Source organism: Lathamus discolor, chromosome 14 (assembly GCF_037157495.1).
Source record: "Lathamus discolor isolate bLatDis1 chromosome 14, bLatDis1.hap1, whole genome shotgun sequence".
NCBI classification, from domain to species: domain Eukaryota; kingdom Metazoa; phylum Chordata; class Aves; order Psittaciformes; family Psittacidae; genus Lathamus; species Lathamus discolor.
In genome coordinates this window covers 2,517,588-2,537,333 of record NC_088897.1, presented here as the reverse complement: position 1 = coordinate 2,537,333, position 19,746 = coordinate 2,517,588, and the positions used below count along the sequence as shown (strand labels likewise).

Here is a 19,746-nt window from a genome sequence, read left to right as displayed (position 1 = left end):
GAACTGAGAATGAGGCAGAAACACTTCTCAAAGGCTGCAGGAGAGATGAGTAGCTGAAGGTAGGATTAGAGTTTAGAAAGTCCCTGGTTCTCAGGACATCATATTAACCACATCTCTTCAACAGACAGAATGACTGTGCTTTATAGAGAGTGGATGGATGCGCTGTGAGGAATGGAGTTGCTTTCTTTGTAAGTTGTAGAGCATAAAACCAGGCAGTAAAATGTGTTACTTTGCACAGCAGGCAGGAACTGCTTTTAGAATAGCTTTGTCCAATGCTCCACCTTTCTGTGTGCAGTCAGGACACTGATGAGGAGTTCATCAGTCTCCATCATAATCTGGATATGCAGTAACCAAGAATTCTAAATGTAACAAAGGTCAGAAGAGTCTTTCTGCTGTTTGTTTGACCTCGTGGTGCTTGGCCATCTGACAACGTGTAACATCTTCAGAGGGCAGTACAGGTGCATTTATCACAATGTCTGAAGGAGGGCAGTTACGACTACATGTTGCAAAATCCTCCTGATGAAAATCAGAGAGTGCAGGCACTGCTTTCTACATGGCTTACTAAATCAACATCAGATGTGTGCAGCCTCGTCAGCACTTTATAGCATCGAAGAGGCAGGTACATGGGCTGAGGTCTGCACTCTGACTGCAGAGGTGGCACATCTGCTGTTGTGAGACACTTGTAGGCTGGGGGGCTTAAAGAAATGGTTTTATGAAGCTACTGTGCACAGAGTACCAAGTTCACATCCGTGCTCTGAATTTGGTTTTGCCTCTCAACGTGAAGAATAACTCTGTTTTGGAGTAGGACTTGTATGTCTCTGATAAGGTTTAGACAAGTTCTGTCACACACTGTCTCTGCTCCTAAAGGGTTAACACGGGTGAAATAATTATACTTATGCCTAAATTTGTTTTCTTTCCCCTCAGCTTTTAGAAGATGATCCGTGGCCACGGCTGAATGCTTCTGAGCCCATCCCTCCCCTCACGCATAGCAACATGATTTCAGAAAAGTATTTAGAGCTGCCAAATGAGATTGCCAAAAGCAATTTACCTCCGTCAGGAGCAACGCTGAAGGATTCAGGCCCACAGGAGGAGAAGTGCAGCAAAGCGTTGGCTTTGAGGATACACGATTCCTACAGCAACGGTTTGTCAGTCAGCCTCTCCCCTTCCAACTCTGCCAATTCAGGCACGGACCAAAAAGGCTTCAAGGTGTCCCCTAATGGCCAGACAAAAGCCCAGGATGCCGAGCGGACACCCACGGCAAACTTTAAAAGGACATTGGAAGAATCCAACTCGGGCCCAGCGATGAAGAAGCCGAGGCGCGGCCTGAGCCGGAGCCTGAGCGTGCCACCGGAGGGCATGTCCACCACGGCGCAGCGCAGAAACTCCAAGCTGGCCATGCGCCGCAGCCTGCGCGGCCAGAAGAAGCTCGGCACCTCTCTCTTCCACCCGCCCCGGAAAGCAGTGTGCGTGTGCTGAGGGGCTGCTCTGGGGGAAGTGGATTCTGGTCTGATTGGAATTGGGAAGTCAGTGCAGAAGTTTGAAACTCTTCCTGTTTTATCGTTTTTTAAAGTAGAAACATTTTTTGGTATCCAACAGCTTTATCCCAGCCTTGTACTTGCTTGTATTATAACTGTGAATTTTGTAGATGTGTAGGGTATAAGTTGCTGTAAAATGTGTGTAAATTTGTATTCCTTCATATAAATGTAGTCAGTTTTCTTCCTTGTATAATTGTTACAGCAGGGCTAAATCTTGTTTAAAAAAAAAAAAATTAATAATCCTTTTTGTTAATTTACTAAAGTGATGAATTTGTATACGCTTCTGGTGAGGAGAATTTCACAACTTTTTAACTAAAGTAAATTATTAAACAGAATGGCAGATATGTATTTTCGTAGTACTTATACGTTCCACCTAAAGTGTGTCTTTTAGAGAATACACTAGGTCTATATTTTGGTTTTAAATTTTAGATTTCTCTACTCAGAAATGAACTGTATGTGGAAGCAGAGGTGTTGAGCCTGGCTTTACACAGCTCAATGTCCAGTCCTTTATGTTAATTAAAATACTATGCAGTATCTTATTTAGTTGTATTTTTTGTAACATTAATCGTCAAAAGTATTTAGCAAAAAGAAGTGTGTGTTTTTAAAAAGCCAACTCCCGAGAGCATCCTATAAAGCCATTCCCATCCACTGTTAAAAATGACGGCATTTTTAGCCAGGCATAAATGTGTGCCCTATGGAGGCTTGATTTTTTCTGCTATTCCAATACTGATGGTGCTGCTAATACCTTTCCACATAAGTTCTTAAATTATTTTATGAGTATTTTCATTGATCTGTGGACCATGTGTATGTTCACCTAAATAAAAAACGTGAAAGTTTGATGGGGGTGCCTTTTGGTTTTAATTTCAAGCTGAAGTTCCCTGGAGCACATTCATAGTTATTTTCTATTTATTTATTAAAAATCCAGTACTATCTCCCCTTCTACACTGTGGCTTATGAAACAAGCCATCCCACGTAGTTTTATTACAGCGTTGATCATGGCACTTTATACAGAATGTTTAACTGTAGCAGTATATAACCTGCATTATTTTTACTAATGGGGAAGTAAAAGGCCAGTATTTTATGCTGATGGGTGGTTATTTATAGCATCTAATGCTTTACTGCTGGAACAATAAAACACGGGTTGAAATCAGGGCTGCTCTCTCTCTGTGTTACCATGGTTACAGAAATCCTAGGGGGAAGCATGAGCCTTCTGAAAATGTGGAATTCTCTTCCACCCCTCCTGTGAACGCAGCACCATCGTGCAGGGTGAGAGGAACAGTCTGTGCAGGTAAGATCCTTCAAGGATTTCATTCTTGGTCTATGGGATGTACCTCGCAGCTCACAATGTAAGTTTTGCTGTAAGTGATGTTGAAATGGTACATCATAAATGTGCGCAGCACACAGGGATAAGACAGCTGTATGTGCTTACCTTGCAGTGATCTTTGCAATGAACTCGGTATTGTCTGATTTCAGTTTCATGACGTTCAGCCTTTTAAAGATGACTGGTCACAATAAAGATGCGAGTATAACGCAGTGCTTAGGTATCTGTATTGCTGCTTAGGATGTCCACAAAACACTATAGCAAATTTCCCAGGTTTACTGCTCTATGGAGAAGCAAAATACAAATCTCCATCAAGTTCTGCTGCACTCACACGTGTCTCATCCTCCTGCATTTCTCGCAACAGTTCTAGCCTTGGGCTCTTCCAATGCTAACTATTCTATGATTCTATAGTTGTGAATGCTCCATTACTCGCAGTGTTCAGGGCCAGATTGGACAGAGCCTTGGGTGGCATGGTTTACTGTGAGGTGCCCCTGCCCATGGCAGGGGGTTGGAACTGGATGGTCTTGAGGTCCTTTCCAACCCAATCTATTCTGTGATTCTGTGTTGGCTTTCCCCCCCTTTTAATGCACTAAAGCCCTACAATTTTCCCTGGTAAAGCTGCAGACTGATGGTAAGTGTCAAGCACTCAAAGTGAGCACAAACTCACCTGCTGATACCGCCCGGCAGCACCTTATTGGGTGCTCTTCACCTGACTTCTCTGAAGTGAATTCATCACAGCTGAGCAAGGGAAGTGTGGGAACTGACAGCATGTGAAGGGCGTCCCTGTGCTAAAACCAATCAGTTACACCAGCTTTCTGCTTTACCCTCGTGAAATAAAGCTCCAGCACGTGCAGTTCTCCATCACCAACCTGCTGGCAGCACATGGTCTCTAAAAGTAATAAATAAGAATTGTTTCCTGGGATTTTTTTTCCTCCCCAGGGACGGATCTCCCTTGATGCAACAACAGTGGGGCCTTCGCTTGCTGTTTCATGTTTTGCTCAAGTCTAAAGGAGCAAATGGCACTTACTGTGTTCTGACAACAGGCACGTTGGGAAGCAGTGCGCCATGCTGTGCATCTCGGTTACTCATTTCAGACAATCTGGGGTTACAGGAAGGGATGGGTTGGGAGGCACCTTAAGGCTCAGCCAGCCCCAACCCCTGCCCCGGGCAGGGACCCCTTCCACTGGAGCAGCTTGCTCCAAGCCCCTGTGTCCAACCTGGCCTTGAGCACTGCCAGGGATGGGGCAGCCACAGCTTCTCTGGGCACCCTGTGCCAGCGCCTCAGCACCCTCACAGGGAAGAGCTTCTGCCTAAGAGCTCAGCTCAGTCTCCCCTCGGGCAGGTTCAAGCCATTCCCTCGCCCTGTCCCTGCCCAAAGCCCCCACCGAGGCCCCGCCCCCGCTGCTGCGTCACCGCGCACGGCTGCGCGCGGGAGGTAAACACCGCGCGCTGGGCGGGGCCTTCCCCGCCAAACCGGCGCGTGACTCCGCATCAGCGCGCGGGTCCGCCCACGTGCGCGGGGCGGGCGCGGCGGCTCTCGCGAGATCCGGATGTAAACAAAGCTGCGGGGGGGGGGAGGGGGAGGGGAGTGCCCGCCGCCTCAACCGCGCTCAGAGCGCAGCCGCCCGCCGTGTCCTCTGCGGCCCGCCCACCGCTGTGGGAGCGGGGCCGGGGATTGGCCGGCAGCCGGCCGCAGCCCGCCTTCGGAGCTCTGTGATTGGCTACCCGCGCGCGGTGCGCTGGGTGTCATTCCCCGTGGGGACCCCAAACACTGTCAGAGAGGCGCCGGGCGGAGGGCAGCGGCGGCAGGTGAGGGCGCGCCGGGCGGCAGCGCCGGGCCTGCGCCCAGCCCCGGGCCGGGCGCGCTGTGTGGCCGGCTCGGAGCGGCAGCGCGGGGATGAGAGGCCGGGCGGTAGCCGGGGCGCTGAGGGGAGGAGGCGGGGGGGGGCAGCGCGGGCCCTGAGGGAGCCCCCGGCAGCGGGCGCGGAGCGTCCGGCGGGTCCCGGCGCCGCCGCGAATGGCCGCGGCCTGATTCACGGGGCGGCGGGCGGGGTGCAGGCCGGTCCGGCTGGGCTGTTTTGCTCCTCGGAGTTGCTCAACAGCGGGCGGCTGAGAGTGCCCCGGGCCTCCTGGCCGCAGGCGTCCTGGGGCCGGGGCTGCCGGCTCGGCACGGCCCGGCGGCTTCGCCGGTGCTCGGGGCTGCTGTGCAGGTGACCGCGGTGCCGGCTGAGGGGCGGGCCGGGGCACTGGCTGGGCTGAGCCGTAATGTGGAGGGATATTAGGCTCTGCTCTGGCTTTTGGGGTTGCTTGGCTTGTGTGTCAAGCTTCAGTTGTGTTGCTGAAGGTCTTGTTCCTTTCTGTGGGGCTAAGTGCCTTACTTAAAGAGGTGCCCAAAGGTGGGCTGCTGCTGACAGGGTATTTCTCTCACTTCATGTACTGGTTCTTGGTTTGGAGTAGGACAGGATAACAGGGTGGGTGGAGAGGTGTCTATGATCTGTGATGATTCTCAACTGTTTTTTGCCTTTAGAAATGTTAGGCTGAGTTTTCACGTGGAGAACAGAAGCGTGGAGCAGAACTTGAAGATGGTACAAAAAGCAGACGTGAAAAAGAAGTAGAATGTGTTCCATCACACTTTTTGTGTTAGCTTCAATGTAACCCATTAGACATTGTCAAGGGTACAACAGACTGCAGTTATGATTGTGCATTATATAATTCTTTTATAACACAACAGCTTATTAGTCTTAAATAATGGTGCTGATAGCTGCTGATTATCAGCAAGTACTGGTGCCACTGTTGTTAATGTACGGTTTGAAGAAAATTTTCCACTTTATCACACAGGTCTGTGTTGGTTTTGCTTTCACGTGTGTTGCAGGAGCTGTAGTGATTGAGGTACTGCAAAAAGAAGTGATTTGCTTGGGGTTTATTTTGTTTTAAAGCGCTGTAAAGCTACAGGGACTGTAGTGAGAGGACAAGGGGTAACGGGTTAAAACAGGGGAAGTTTAGATTGGATATAAAGGAAGAAATTCTTTAAGGGTGGTGAGGCACTGGAATGGGTTGCCCAGGGAGGTTGTGAGTGCTCCATCCCTGGCGGTGTTCAAGGCCAGGTTGGATAAAGCCCTGGCTGGTATCATTTAGTGTGAGATATCCCTGCCTGTGGCAGGGGGGTTGGAACTGGATGATCTTAAGGTCCTTTCCAACCCAAACTATTCTGTGATTCTATAAAGTAGCCTCATCAGTTTGTATATAGAAAGTCTCTTTCTTCAAGAGGTTTTTACCATCCTGAAGAGTATGTCAAGAACCAATGTGATCAATAATCCTGCTACAAATGATTGTTAAAAAGCCATGTGTTTCTTACAGGTACCTGTGAAGACACAATGGCGACAGAGTCCCCGCGCCGCCCCAGCCGCTGCACCGGAGGAGTGGTGGTTCGCCCACAAGCTGTCACGTAAGCACCTTCTAGAAGGGTGGTCCTGGTTTGAAACTGGCTTTGTTTTGTGGTAGAAGAAGGCCCTAGCCTGAACTTTCTTTCAGAGCCAGCTATGAGGGCTTGAGTCAGTCATATGATTTCGTTGTATTGAGTGTTTTCCACTAAAATAAACTGATGTTGCATTCTTATGTCCCAGGACTGTGCCGGTCAAACTGTCTCTCTAAATGGGATACTTCTGACTTACACACCAAAACCTGCAAAGTTGTACATTTTAAAAATGAAGATATTGCAATGTTTTGGGGTTTTTACACAATTTTACTTGCTGTGCAAACACCTCTTTTCCTGTAGATCAGTGATTTCAAACTTCTTCCTTAGGTTAGGAGGAACATGCATAGCATCTTTCTTTGTTACTGTTCTAATCATACCTTGTCACAGGGGTGGATGTATTCAAACACACAAGCCTTTCATTAAAGTTCTTCAGTAAACTGAATTGTGGATTCTAGTTTTTATTTGTGTTTTTACTTAAGAGAACAAAGCCAAGAGCAAAGGAAGAAGCTACTTCTTTCCAATCAGAGTGTATAGGAGACCATGTTTTTGCTTGGGCATCCTTTATTTTTATTGTGTTCACGTGAAAATACTCTCATGGCAAAAGAGCTTAGTAGGAGAGTCCAGAAGATTTATGGTCTCGTCTCTGTCTGTTTAAGGGTCTTTGTAGCAGTTTTTCTTTTGTCCTGGGGATGTTTATACTGCTGAGCTGTTGCTGCAAAATGCACCATATTGAAGTGTTCACTTGTGCCATCAGTTTCAGCAGCTGTTAGTTTGCCCTGGAGAGGGCTGTGTATTTCGCCATCAAAATTCTCTTTAGTTTTACTAGGGAGCACAAGAAACCAATTGTCATGACACAGAAAGTTGTGTTAGAGGTTTGTCTTACAGCCACGTGATAGAGTAAGCTTTTACTTTTACCTTTGCAGAACTCCTCAACAAAGGCATTTCTGTTTGTAATGACCTTTTCTTCAAAATACACTAAAAAATATGATACTAGAAAACCACTGTAAGAATGAAATTACCTGTTCTTTTGGTTTGTTAAATATGGTGGCTTGTGTTTGAGGTGCATCTTTTTACCTCAGAAATTTCGGTCTTTCTGACGAGAGCTTCTGCATGTGGAGCAGCATTCTGCTGCTTATCTTAAGCTCCTAGATTCTTACTAAGGGAAGATGCACTTTTTTTTTTAGTAGGTTTTATTGTTATTTTGGTCATTTTTAAGCACTTTAAATATACTTTCCTGGAAGTTTCTTAGCTTTAGGAGAGATTTAGTGTACATACACTGAATAAAACATTTCCTGAACATCAGCTTGGTTTCAAAATGTACTTGGCGGGGAGCAAAAAAAAGTTACTTCCTGAGGAGAAGGCTGAAGACAGTGTGACTCTTGCTGGTAGGCATTCGCGTGAGAACTTCAAATGCTATTTAATACCATACCTGTAAACAAGTGTTATTGCTGGGTAACAAAGGGCTCTCAAGGTGTACAAAGACCTACATAAAACCGACATACAAAGTGTTGGTGACCTACATAAATCCAAGAAGAATCAGCACTAGAAACCACAGCTCATTTATAAGGCCTCAGTGTAAAGCAGTACAGCACACTTTGATGCAGTAATCCTTAGATTTTTTGAACAAAATTGAGTTTTGTCATGAGTTAGACTAAGCTTTCTAAAATAGAAAACTTCGGTTTAGAAGAGGAGTCAACCAGTTTACCTGATCCAGCTGTTGCAGCTTTTCACTTGAAATATCTACTCTGTTGCTGTGTATAGGACAGAGTACTTCATTCTCAAATACTAAACACCAATTTTTATTAAAAGAATATTGCACAGCACAGTGTCAGAGAGCATGAAGAAAGTGTAGGTACCTTTGGACATAAAGACTTGAGATTTCCTGGTTTATGTTTTTTCTTTGTTGCTGCATCAAATCTTGAGTTAGCACAGAAAAAAATACTACCAACAGGAAAAATCAATTTTGGGGCTGCCACAGCCGTTGCCTAAAGAGTCTGGGGTTTTTAAATTGTCTCAGACTTGATGAAGATAGTTCTTGTTGTGAGCATGTTTCAGTATTGCTCGCCACAGAAAGCACAAACTTGTTGCATAGTTTCAACACCGTCTGTCTTATAGAGTCAACCCAGGTTGTACATTGCTCAGCAGTTACACAAGAGACTGACCAGTCATGTAGGGATAAGCTTTTAAAAGCATTAGTTTAAATCTATCACAACAAATGTATCTTGCACTAGATGCTCTTCTAAGTCGTTGCTGCTAATGAACTTCCAAGAAGGAGTAAGCTTCCCAAGCTATAAAATCTTATCTGAAAATCCTTCTCCTTGCTATTCTTAGTTAGGGTTTTGCTCCATCTCCTGTCCCCATTTACTTCAGCATCATACATAGTGCATGTGAGGTCTTAAAGTTTACTTGCCCCACAAGGAGAACTTCAGCCCTTAACATAAGGCTTCATCTTCATGTTGTAATAGCCAAACCAAGTAGAAAAATAAGGAAGAATAATTTCCAAATGCCTGCTGTACTTCAGTCAGCCACTCTGATGTGGAGAGCATGGTTTCTTTCTTGCTTCTGGTGTTTTATACATTCTCCCCAAGCAGTTATTTCATAAACAGGTATCACTTAGCTTTTTACACACCTTCAGGCCCTATTTATCAGTGTTTGGCAGTATGTGAAATAACTGCATTGCATGCTTTTTTTCCTTGCTCTAAAGATTATCCGTGTTTTCTCTGCTGATACATCTAATGTAATGTTTTCATGACTGCTTTGAGTTTCAGTGGTAGTTGAAATTCTCCTTCTGTTTTCAAGGGAACAGTCGTACATGGAGAGTGTTGTTACGTTTCTTCAAGATGTTGTGCCACAGGTACGTGAGGATCTTTCAGACTGTTTTTTTCGGTATACGAAGCAGTTGAAGTGTGTGTCAGGGGGACCAGAATATTGAAAAGCTGAAGCCAGATTTTGTAGTGTTTTTGAACGTGGATCTTGAGACCAGTTTTTGAAAGTGTTGACTATCTGAGGATTGGGCTTACGGGTTTCCTCTGATGGGTGATAATTAAAATGAAGATCTTAGCTACACGGAAGTTAAAGAATTGCATTATAAATAGCAGGAAGAAGATAGCAGCCTTGTCCTGTAGTAGTTTTGGTGGTAGAGTACTTGGTGAGGGAGAGACTGGACTTAATACTTACTCTGCCTCCTGCAAATATGTTTTCTTCTGGGTTATAGTTGGAAACCTATGTATGGCTGGGTTGGTGCTGGAAAAACTTGGTAGACACCCTGTGTCACCCCAGCTTTTATCATTGGCTGAAAAGGAGAAAGTTTCCTTTGCCTCCTTTACTCCCTCCTTTTTTTTGGTCTTCTTATCTTAACTTGCCTTGGAATGTGCTGGCTTCTGTGGAACTGTGGAGCTCTGCTGAACCCATCATTCCCCAATGTGATGAGTCCTGCAAATCAGGAGTCCTCACTCTGCTTTGTTCAATTTAATTTAGTTTTAAAACTAAACAGATTCCTGGGCTCTTCCTCTCTAGAAAATAACACTGATGCTCTTGGTCATAGTTTTCACAAGTAGCAGCAGCATGAAACTGGACTGGTCACTTCTTATTGTCCATGGGCCGCTTGGTAGCAGAGAGAAACTAGTTTTGTTTTGTTACTCTTTGGGAAAGCTGTAGTCTGTAGTGGAGGAGCGCTGCAGCTAATTGTAGCTTCAGGAAACTGTCTTGGTTCTTGGTTCATTATGGATTTCCTCAATAGTAATATAAAAAAAAATTCCCCTCACTGATACACATTTGTGAAATGCATTTTGAACTCATGGTCAAAATTAAAAATAGTCAAAACTTTCATTTAAAAGTTTGCTGCGTTCCACACATGCCCCCTTTTTTTTCCCATCTGTAGTTAAAAGATACAGTCTGTGTTTTACTTCACAAATCAGTTTGCCTGGGAAGCATGGAATGTGATTTGTTTTGAAAAGTAATACCCACACTTACTTTTTAAATTTGTATTTTTAGTTCATGTTATTGCCTTTCTGGCATGTATAAAGTTATTATACAAGCTCTTTTCATATTTAATCCAAAATACTGCCCAGTATTTTGTTATAATTAATTTGGAAACAGTGGTATTTCTAGTGTAGCTCATGTTCTTACTACCACAGCTTCTCCTGAGAACCGTAAAATGTGCAATTTAGAAACATTTCAAGTCTCCTTCAAAGTTTGTTTATGGCATCTTTTTATGGGAATCTGTACAACCTGAACTGCGACATGGATCTGTTCTTCTGGAATTACAGTTTATTCTCTTTTAAATGACTATGATGTCACAAATATAAGTAAAACATGTCGATAAAATAGAAACTGTGTAGTAAACATCTTTCTTTTCTCAGTGTTCCTTACAAAGCTTTTAAGTGAATGAAAGAGAATTTTGGAAGTAAAAAATGCCTCACATGACAACCTCTGACTACTAAAGCTAAAGGTTGTAGGAGCCGCTGTGTTTTGGCTTGACTAAATTGCTGTAACTTGCATGGCATTTCTAACCTCCTTCAGAAGACTTATTGTTATATATGTCTTGTCATTTCTACATTAGTAAGTGATGTTACGCTTGTTGAGTTGTATTTAGCATGGTTTGTGTTGATCATAGAACCATTCAGCTTTGAAGGAAAACCTCCCAGGAATACTGGTGGCAGTAAGATACATGTATCTCTGTTTTTCTTTTTTAACTTAGATTCTCTTTTTTTCTTCCTCTGTAGATCATAGAGATATTAAACTTTCTTATTTCAACCCTTTTGGTTTTTGTCTAGGCCTACAGTGGAACCCCACCAGCAGAAGAAAAGGAGAAGATAATTTGGGTCAGATTTGAAAATGCAGATTTAAATGGTATAGCTTCATTTTCTCTCAGTTATATTTGTGGTATTTGGGTCTATGTACAATAATTTCAGTCAGCTTTCTCAATAAGAATTCTTGACTCAAAATTGTTTAATTTCACTGTTCTAGATAGACTGAATTCTCAGTGAATAGCTGCACTTTTGTTCATTATCAGCCAAATAGAACATACAGATCTGGTTTCATTAACTCAGATAAATTTGTGCTTAGGAAGAGGGGTAAATTAAAAAAAAAAATCAATTTTAGTCTAACAAAGCATAGGATTGAATTTATTTAATCTACTGATTGATTTAAAAGCCATGTTATCTAACTGTGAAACCAGTCCAGGTCCCGGATACATTTTCAGTGGTGTGATTTTTAGAGTAACAAAGAAAGGAAGAGCAGTAAAGGGAGCAGCAGATTCCATGACATCTTTCAGGGAAATAAGAGAGCAAATCCACTAAATATTCTTAACATGTAATTTGTTTATCACTTCCAGTGTATCTTAATGAATCATCAGCAAAGACTTTGTGTAGAAAACAGCTCTCCAACCTTTTTAAGAGAAAATGAGATAAAGAGGAAATTCTTTCCTGTTAGGGTGGTGAGACATTGGAATGGGTTGCTCAGGGAGGTTGTGAGTGCTCCATCCCTGGCAGTGTTCAAGGCCAGGTTGGATGAGGCCTTGTGTGGGATGGTTTAGTGTGAGGTGTCCCTGTCCATGGCAGGGGGGTTGGAACTGGATGATCTTGAGGTCCTTTCCAACCCTAACTATTCTATTCTATGATTCTATAATGGTGATTGCTACACGCTGCTGCTGAGAGTATCAAGAAAATTCCAACTTAAGATGCGAGCTGTTTTATCTGTCTGTCCCAGTTAGCTTGTTCTGAATAAGGAAGTTAGGGACTGAATGGGAGGTGGTTGAATGCTGCTATCAGGTAATTACTTCTTGAATTAACATAGCAGCCTTCCAGTACCTGAAGGGGGCCTATAGGGATGCTGGGGAGGGACTATTCATTAGGGACTGTAGTGACAGGACAAGGGGTAACGGGTTAAAACTTAAACAGGGGAAGTTTAGATTGGATCTAAGGAGAAAATTCTTTCCTGTTAGGGTGGTGAGGCACTGGAATGGGTTGCCCAGGGAGGCTGTGAGTGCTCCATCCCTGGCGGTGTTCAAGGCCAGGTTGGATGAAGCCTTGTGTGGGATGGTTTAGTGTGAGGTGTCCCTGCCCATGGCAGGGGGGTTGGAACTAGATGATCTTGAGGTCCTTTCCAACCCTAACTATTCTATGATTCTGTGAACTATGGGACCTGCCTTCTGGAGAATGCTGGATTTAAGTCTTCCAGCAAATTGCTATTTCTTATCTACCATCTTATTTTCCTGTCTAGAGCTCTATGGTGAGGGCTCATTCTGGTCTCAGAGGAAGTAGTAGCACCATAGCTAGAGCTGTGATGGGGGATTTTCAACCTTTCCAAGAGGTTATTAGGGAAGATTACATGTTTTCTAGCTGTTGAAATGGCACAGAGGCTGGCAGTTCATCAGTTCATGGTTATTAGAACTAGAAAAGACCTGTCAACCTGTACATGGCATTATGTCCAGCTTCAGGCTGGTTAAGGTTTGTTTGTGGGTTTGCTTTCCTCGTATGCTTGGTGTTTAAAAAAATCTCAGGCATTCCCTCTTCAGGTTCTTTCCTGGAGTATAGCAAAAACTCTTCAGAATGTTCTTCAGAATCCTTCATATTCTGTTTAAGTTTACTTTTATGCAGCCCAATCTGTTTGGGCCTGCATATATTCTCTTTCACCGTACTAAATACTTCCTCTCTTTCTTTGATGCTCATGTGCTTGCAGTGAGCTTCTGTTCATTCTGCCGTGGTTGAAAATGTATGCTTAGAGAGCTTTACTCAAGAAAAGCTTAATATTTGTGATTGTGATGGTTATGGCCTGTAGCACTCTTCTTCCTGGGGATTTTCTTTTGTGGAGGTTGATGTAAAGACTAATTATATAGTATCTAGAAGAAGTTTTGCCCAGTCTATGAATTTCTGATTTCTGTTTATGTTTATTTTGTTGGTCTTTTGCAAATTGTGCTCTATTTGAGAAGTTTGCCATTAGTTATTTGAGAAGGTTTTGGGGTACTTAGAGACAACCCATAATGTCATCCAGAATATTTTTCCCCATTTAAAATTGTAATACTTCTTAACCTCTTTGTGAAACTTTAACAAATGTTGTGTTTGCCTAAAAGAATATACTTCAGTATTGTTTCTGCATACTATTTGAAACCATCTTGCTTGCTTTTTCTTAATGACACCAGAAACATGCATTGAGAAAACACCATCTAGTATAACTGACATCAGCCATAGTTGATTCTAACCTACTAATAATGGCTTTGATATTTACACTCAATTTAGATATATCAAGGAATATGGAATTCCATGAAATACACAGCACCGGAAATGAACCACCGTTACTGCTGATGATTGGATACAGTGATGGAATGCAAGTCTGGAGCATACCTGTAAGTACAGTTCTGTGCCAGAGGTTCTTTTGTTTGTGATGTTCTGTTGCTTTAATATTTTACTTCTACTTTTTCCTATCAAAGTAGAAAGATCCAACATTCAGTATCAGTGTCATATGGTTTGTTTGCAGTATGCTTATTTTAAGATTAATACTGAGCATGGATCAAACACTTGAGTTCACTTAACCTCAGATTTAAGGGCTTCCTACAAATTATTTCTGTTAAGTAAATTTTCAGAGTCTAAATGACTCTGTTCTTGACATCATGGAATAGTTTGTATCCCAGAAAGAAGTTGTTTTAACTTACAGAAAGGAGTAAGGGTGGAGAAGTATGAAAAGAATTTGTTTGTCCCCTTAATGCAAGTGTGACAGTATTAATAGTATTTTACAATCACGTTTGTCATGTACATGATTTGCAATTTTAATTTTACTGAAGTCTGTGTGTGCATATGGGTTCGATTTCATGCTGTCATACACAGAACCTGCAGTTGGTGTTTCAGAGTGGTTTATGAGCACATGGTCTTCATTTGGGGGATTTCCCCCAAATTTCTCCAAACTACAGAGTAAAGTTGAACACAATAGGTTATAAAATTCTAAAAAAAAAGTTAAAAATAGCTTATAACACCTTGTCCTGCAAAATAATGCAGAGAGGATGAAGCTCTTCCACTTTGTGGAATACTTTGGTCTTGTAAGAAATGTGTGTATTTTTTATAACTCTTTGGTTAGCTGTGTACGATATGTTTATATACCAGTAGCTCAGTGTAATAGGAAATAATGTGAACTTGTACATCAAAAGTTAAGTTAAATTGAGTTTCACTGAGTGTGGGAGAACTGGCTTTTCCCCTCTTGATTGCATGTTGTTAGCTGGAAGTGAGAAATAAGAAACAAGCTGTTGAGCTTTTGCATTTGAAATTTGCCTTTAGGAATTGAGTAAGTATTTAGTGACTTCGTACTAAAGTTTAGGAGCTTAAACGAAAATTTAGGAACATTTTAATGAGAATATAGGCAATTTTAGCTGATTGTATGTCCTGAGAAACTATATCGAATTGTAACTTTGGTGGCTTTATTTTTATTGAAGCAAGGCATATCTTTGGATCATTTATCTCCTTAGAGCAGAAATGGGTATGAGGCAGCAAAGCTCGCTTGTTCACTCGTCTTTTTAAATTGGCCTTTACCCTGGGCTTTGAATGACACTGAATACTAACCATGGATTTCCAGTATGTGATTAGCTTTGCACACTATTTTGAAGACTGCTCAGTTTTGTGTAAGTGTACAAATCGGATTGTTCAAGTGGTTCAGGAAGGCTTTGCTTTGTTCTGGTCTTGTATTACAGAAAACAAACATTAGGTGTCACTAAGACACCGAGCTAAGAGAGGCCATACAGCTGCAGCAGTACCAGCAGTTACAGGCCAAATTGATCCATTAGTTAAGATACTGTGAGTAGTCATATTGCCTTAAGCTAAAGAATTTTTGTAAACCAGCTTACTTTATCCTGCTGAAATGTTCTTATCCAATTGAACGTGTGTTTTCTGAAGAACGTATGGAAGTGCATTGTGCTGACATGGGGCTTGTCCTGGCCATGCTGTGATAAGAGCAGCTTTGTGTCTAGATAGTTTTTTTTCCTCTGTGTGTATGTAACATGCCCTTGCTCTGTGGTTAGGTGAGAGTTCTGTGTGTCCCTCATAAGTGACTTTCTGTGTCCAAATGAAACAGTGTCTCTGTCAGAGCTATCTGTATCAATGCCCTTGAGAAATGCTGTGTCAGATGGGATCTTGCGTGTGTAAAGAAAGCAAGAATAAAAGAGAGCTTCAGTTCTTTGGTACATGAACAGATTACCTCGGTGTAACCTGTTCTGTATTAACTGTCTGCATTTAAGCTTGTACCCCATGATACAGTGCAGCAAACATGAAATTATTTGATGGAGATGACTAACAATGAATTAAGCTACTTTGTTTTTCCTAGCTTATGTGTGCTTCCTGATACTGTGAGCCAGGTAGTACAAGGTAGCTTATACATGTTCCTAGAGGAAAAGAGCTGTTTGGGTTTGTAGGAGGGCTTTTTTCTTTTTCTTTCTTTTTTCTTTCCTTCTTGTATTTGAATTAGCTACACGTTAGGGCACAGAATACTTGATGTTACCTCTTTTTTCAGTAGGGCAGTACAGCCAGGTTGTCTTTTTTTTTCCCCCTCGGTCCATTTCACTTTGTCATAATTCTCAGCTTGTGATAGTATTGAATACTTGAAGAAAAAGAAGACAAGAAGTTGCAGGGCACTTTCTCTTAGTGTGCTTCATTTGTTTATTTTTTTTCAGAGGTATTTTTAATAATGGGGGGGAAGTCGAGTGAAATGGTAAAAAATGCCAAATGGGGGGATATGTTATCATCCATCCTAACAATGTCAAGTGTAGAGATGTTACATCACATTTTCAGCCTTTCATTTGTATATTCTGCGAAATTCTGAGGCCACATCCAGAGAGGTACAGCTTTGATCTGGCAAGTTACATGTGTTAGTATGATTTCAGTGTTGGGATGGCTTCTTTATTAGGAAGATGATCCTGGAGAGTTTCTCAGAATCGTCTTTAACATTTGAAGTATCTTTTCAGAGCAGGATTTAAATATCCAAAAACTTGGGGGGAGCCTAACTTGGTTTGTTGTTGTTTGGTTTTTTTCCGTGTTGTTGTTTTTCTGTCTCTTTTTTTGCTGACGTAGTCTGAGTAAAGGAAAATCTGGCAATTATGTGACCGACTTGATTTTTGGAGTTTATTTGGCAACAACTTTTTGTGTCCTTTGGTATTATACAAACCGTTTTTCTTGATCTTGCTGCATATTAAGCTTGTAGTTAAGCACCATTATTCCAGTTAAGACTAAAAAAACCCCACATCTCTCTAGGTTAAAAACTATTTAATCTGAAAAAGCAACAATTTGACATTTATGTGAAAGCCTACTCAGTAAGGGTATTATCTCTAGCATTGTGCTTTTTATTCGTACAATTGAACCTCTATTCAGCACTTAATAAAGTAATGCGTTGCAGGCAGTCCAGTTTGTGTCTGAGTGATTATGAAGTGTTTATGACAGCTTCTAAGCTGACACTCTCCGTAATGGTGTTACATTGACTTCTAAACACCTCTGCAGTCTGCCTCCAGGAGTGTGTGTCTCTTTGCAGTCTGAGTGGTTTCACATTAACATCTCCTTGGAGTAAGATCTTTGACTAGAGAAGTGTTACTTGCAAATGGAAGATACCGTTAAGGCTGCTTCAAAGGACTGGAATAATGTTTGGATTGCTGGGTGCTGGGGTTTTGAAGTGCAGCGTCTAAATCTGTATTGCATAAGAAGCGGAAGGTGTCCATCCAAATGACTTTTCTTTGATCTTTGTTTTGAAATGGGGGTGGGAAAGTTGGAAGTGTTCTTAAAATATGCCTCGCTAAGTGGGGAGAAAGCTGGGAATATACAAAAGTATGGCTGGAAGTTCCTATTTGATAATCGTGCAGTGTAGTTCTGTGTTTTAGTTGGAATTTGTTTTTCCCTTGCTCCCAGTTTCATGTTTCAAATACAATTGGAACTGGTTTCTGCCTAATGTGGTTTCCAAGTATCTGTTCTAGATGTTCCTGTTGAGGGAAATGCATGTTGGCTGGTTTTGTGGTAGATAATTTTTTGTTTCATTGTAAGCTGGAAGTTTCAGAAGTAGAAAAATAATCTTAATTTAATGTTTCGTATTACAATTAAAAAAGAGCGATCAAGTTTGCGTTGAATAAAGTAGGAACTACCAAAGGGAACTTTTAATAACAAGCGCAGATGTCTGCTTAGCACAGAAATACTTAAAGGCTGAGGTAAAATGAAACTGCCACAGACTGATGGGATGCGTCAGCCTGTATGGAAGGTAGCTTCCTTGTGGAGGCCTCTGGAATGCAGAGGACTCAGTGGGCAAGGATGGCATCACACACTGCCATTTCTCCACTGCCAGACCTTAAGTTTCTTTAAATGCTGCTGTCAGTAACACTTTTTAAGTTGTTAAAACTGCAGTTGTACAGCAGATGGTGTGTGTATGTGGATGTATAGATGGATGTATATGGTAAGACAGACATGCCAGTTCCATTTTGTTTTCTCAACTATTCATCAAAAGCCCTGTCTGCCGGGGTTTTTCAATGTGGTTGTTTTTGTAGTTCTTTCTCCTTTGTAATTCTTTTTCATTTTAGTGCTGGGAAAAGGACTACTCACTCCCAGTAAGCTGCAGTCCAGACCTCCTCCTGATGGAGGGTACCACTGTTAATGCTTGTATTAGCCACCTGGAAGAACATAGTAATGACCTAACCTAGTAACTGAAAAATGTCCAGGGACTTCACAAAACATCTATGCAAATAATTTTCTGAGGCTTTTTACATGGAAGATGCTGGTGGTGTGTAAGAAATGTGCTGGTTTTACACTCATTAAGAGGCTGCAGAGCTGTTGGAAGCTTGTTGTATTTATTAATTTTACTCATATCTTACCCTGCACCTGTTGCAAAAAAAAGCATGTGCCACACTCTGCAAAAGGCTGTGGTGAGATGTGTCAGAAGAGTCCAAACAGCATTTCATGTAGCTCTCCTTGGATGGGATCAAAGCTAAGATGATGACTCATGAAGGGTGTTAGTACCTGTATTCTTCCTCCTTCCAGTATTCTCTGTGTCATTCTTGCCTTTGTCTAGAAATGATTAAAACCAGTGCAGAACTCTCCCCCAAATTAGAACTTTACAGGGAGCCTGCAGCCTGGTCATGCTAAAACTCCTCTAAATGTATGGCAGAGTGAGAATGTTGAGGAGACTGTAACCAAAATGATTTCTAAGCTGTCAGTGATTTTTAAATTCACTTAGTGTCATAATTTTAAGAGCTAGGTGCAGTTTCATACTTAATTCAGTCACTAGAGTGGACTGGAACATTCTTTTAGCATTTATATTCTTATAATCTCTAGACAATTAGCGTTGGTTTTTAATGAAAAAGCAGACTGTTAGAATTTCTAAACTAAAGTGATAAAATTTGCCCCTTTACCTACAGTCCTTCCTTCTTCTCTTAGTAGCAAGAGACTGGTAGTAGTCTTTAACCCAGTACAATTCTGTCACACAGTTTGTGGCAGGATCTGTCAGTTGCTTATTATCATAACATCATATCATGATATCTATATCATATTTAAAACATAAATCAGGATATTATGACAACCTACCTCCTGATATCTTCCCAGTGCTCTGTGACAGCTTTCTAATATAAAAGCAGTTTCCATTCATACAGCTGCGTGGGAGTTCAAGCATTGAGTTTTGAGCTCACTTTTGCTTCAGTTTGGTGTATGTTTGAGTTCTGTCTTTTTTTTCCCCCATGTGAAAACCATTTTCTATGGTTGGAAACTATTAGTTATCCTTAGTGTGAACAAAACTGCCTTTGTTCGTTATTTTTTGTGGGTGCAAACTGGTATGCTCCAAACAATAAAGCTCTGTCATCAAAAATTAAACCAGCGCTCCAGATTTCTTCTCTTGTCATATTTTAAGCAGTAGCTCAAGTCATCTAAGTGGAGGAGAGAGCTCTTCTTCATTTTCAATCTGTCACTATTGGAAGAGAATGATGAAGACTTCATTGGGAGCTGGGTTTCTGAATCGGCGTGTTCTTTGCTTGCAGCCTTCCATGTAGGTCTGGGGCTTGTGGTTTGATACGAGGCACTGGGAAAGCTGAAATGTGCTATCAGACCAGCTTGGAGCCGTCATTTTGGATTCACTCTTTCATAGAACGAGTACCTGAAGCTGCTTTTATAGCTTAATATTCAATTCTTGAAACCTGTTTGGAAATATTCTTGGCTTTTGAAATGGGAAAGAAAAACTTCTAAGAGCTTTGAAAGCTGCCACTGGGACTTGCTACTTCCCTGGATCAAATCCAAAATGGCAGCCACAGCCTAGTTTCTTCACAGGTGCTTTTTGAAGAATTTAGAGCTCTGTTTTCAATTCATGAGGTCTATTTATATTTTGTCTATGCTTATGAGACTGTGTAGCTCAGGGGACTGGTAATGGGATGTGGAGCCTTTTACTTCTACTTGCCAGCCCACATCTCACCCAAGCTG

At 42.0% G+C, this 19,746-nt stretch overlaps 2 protein-coding genes across 15 annotated transcripts in view; both read left to right on the top strand.

Moving 5' to 3' along the window:
- Positions 1–2,372, top strand: part of PPM1D (protein phosphatase, Mg2+/Mn2+ dependent 1D) — a 29,933-nt gene extending 27,561 nt beyond the window's left edge. The window contains exon 6 of the mRNA XM_065695178.1: positions 925–2,372. Within this exon, the coding sequence (XP_065551250.1) occupies positions 925–1,476 (552 nt within the window). The 3' untranslated portion in view covers positions 1,477–2,372. The remainder of the gene's footprint in view (positions 1–924) is intronic.
- A 2,104-nt stretch (positions 2,373–4,476) lies between these two features.
- The window catches only part of BCAS3 (BCAS3 microtubule associated cell migration factor), a 364,136-nt gene continuing 348,866 nt past the window's right edge, over positions 4,477–19,746 (top strand). For 10 of the 14 annotated variants that reach the window (XM_065694909.1, XM_065694910.1, XM_065694911.1 and 7 more), the window contains exons 1-5: positions 4,585–4,665; positions 6,214–6,301; positions 9,131–9,185; positions 11,107–11,182; positions 13,570–13,676. In XM_065694909.1, the coding sequence (XP_065550981.1) occupies positions 6,231–6,301; positions 9,131–9,185; positions 11,107–11,182; positions 13,570–13,676 (309 nt within the window). In that variant the 5' untranslated portion in view covers positions 4,585–4,665; positions 6,214–6,230. Of the gene's footprint in view, positions 4,666–4,977; positions 5,746–6,213; positions 6,302–9,130; positions 9,186–11,106; positions 11,183–13,569; positions 13,677–19,746 lie in introns of those variants that run through there. The other 4 variants (XM_065694921.1, XM_065694920.1, XM_065694922.1 and 1 more) reach the window with 3 other exon arrangements.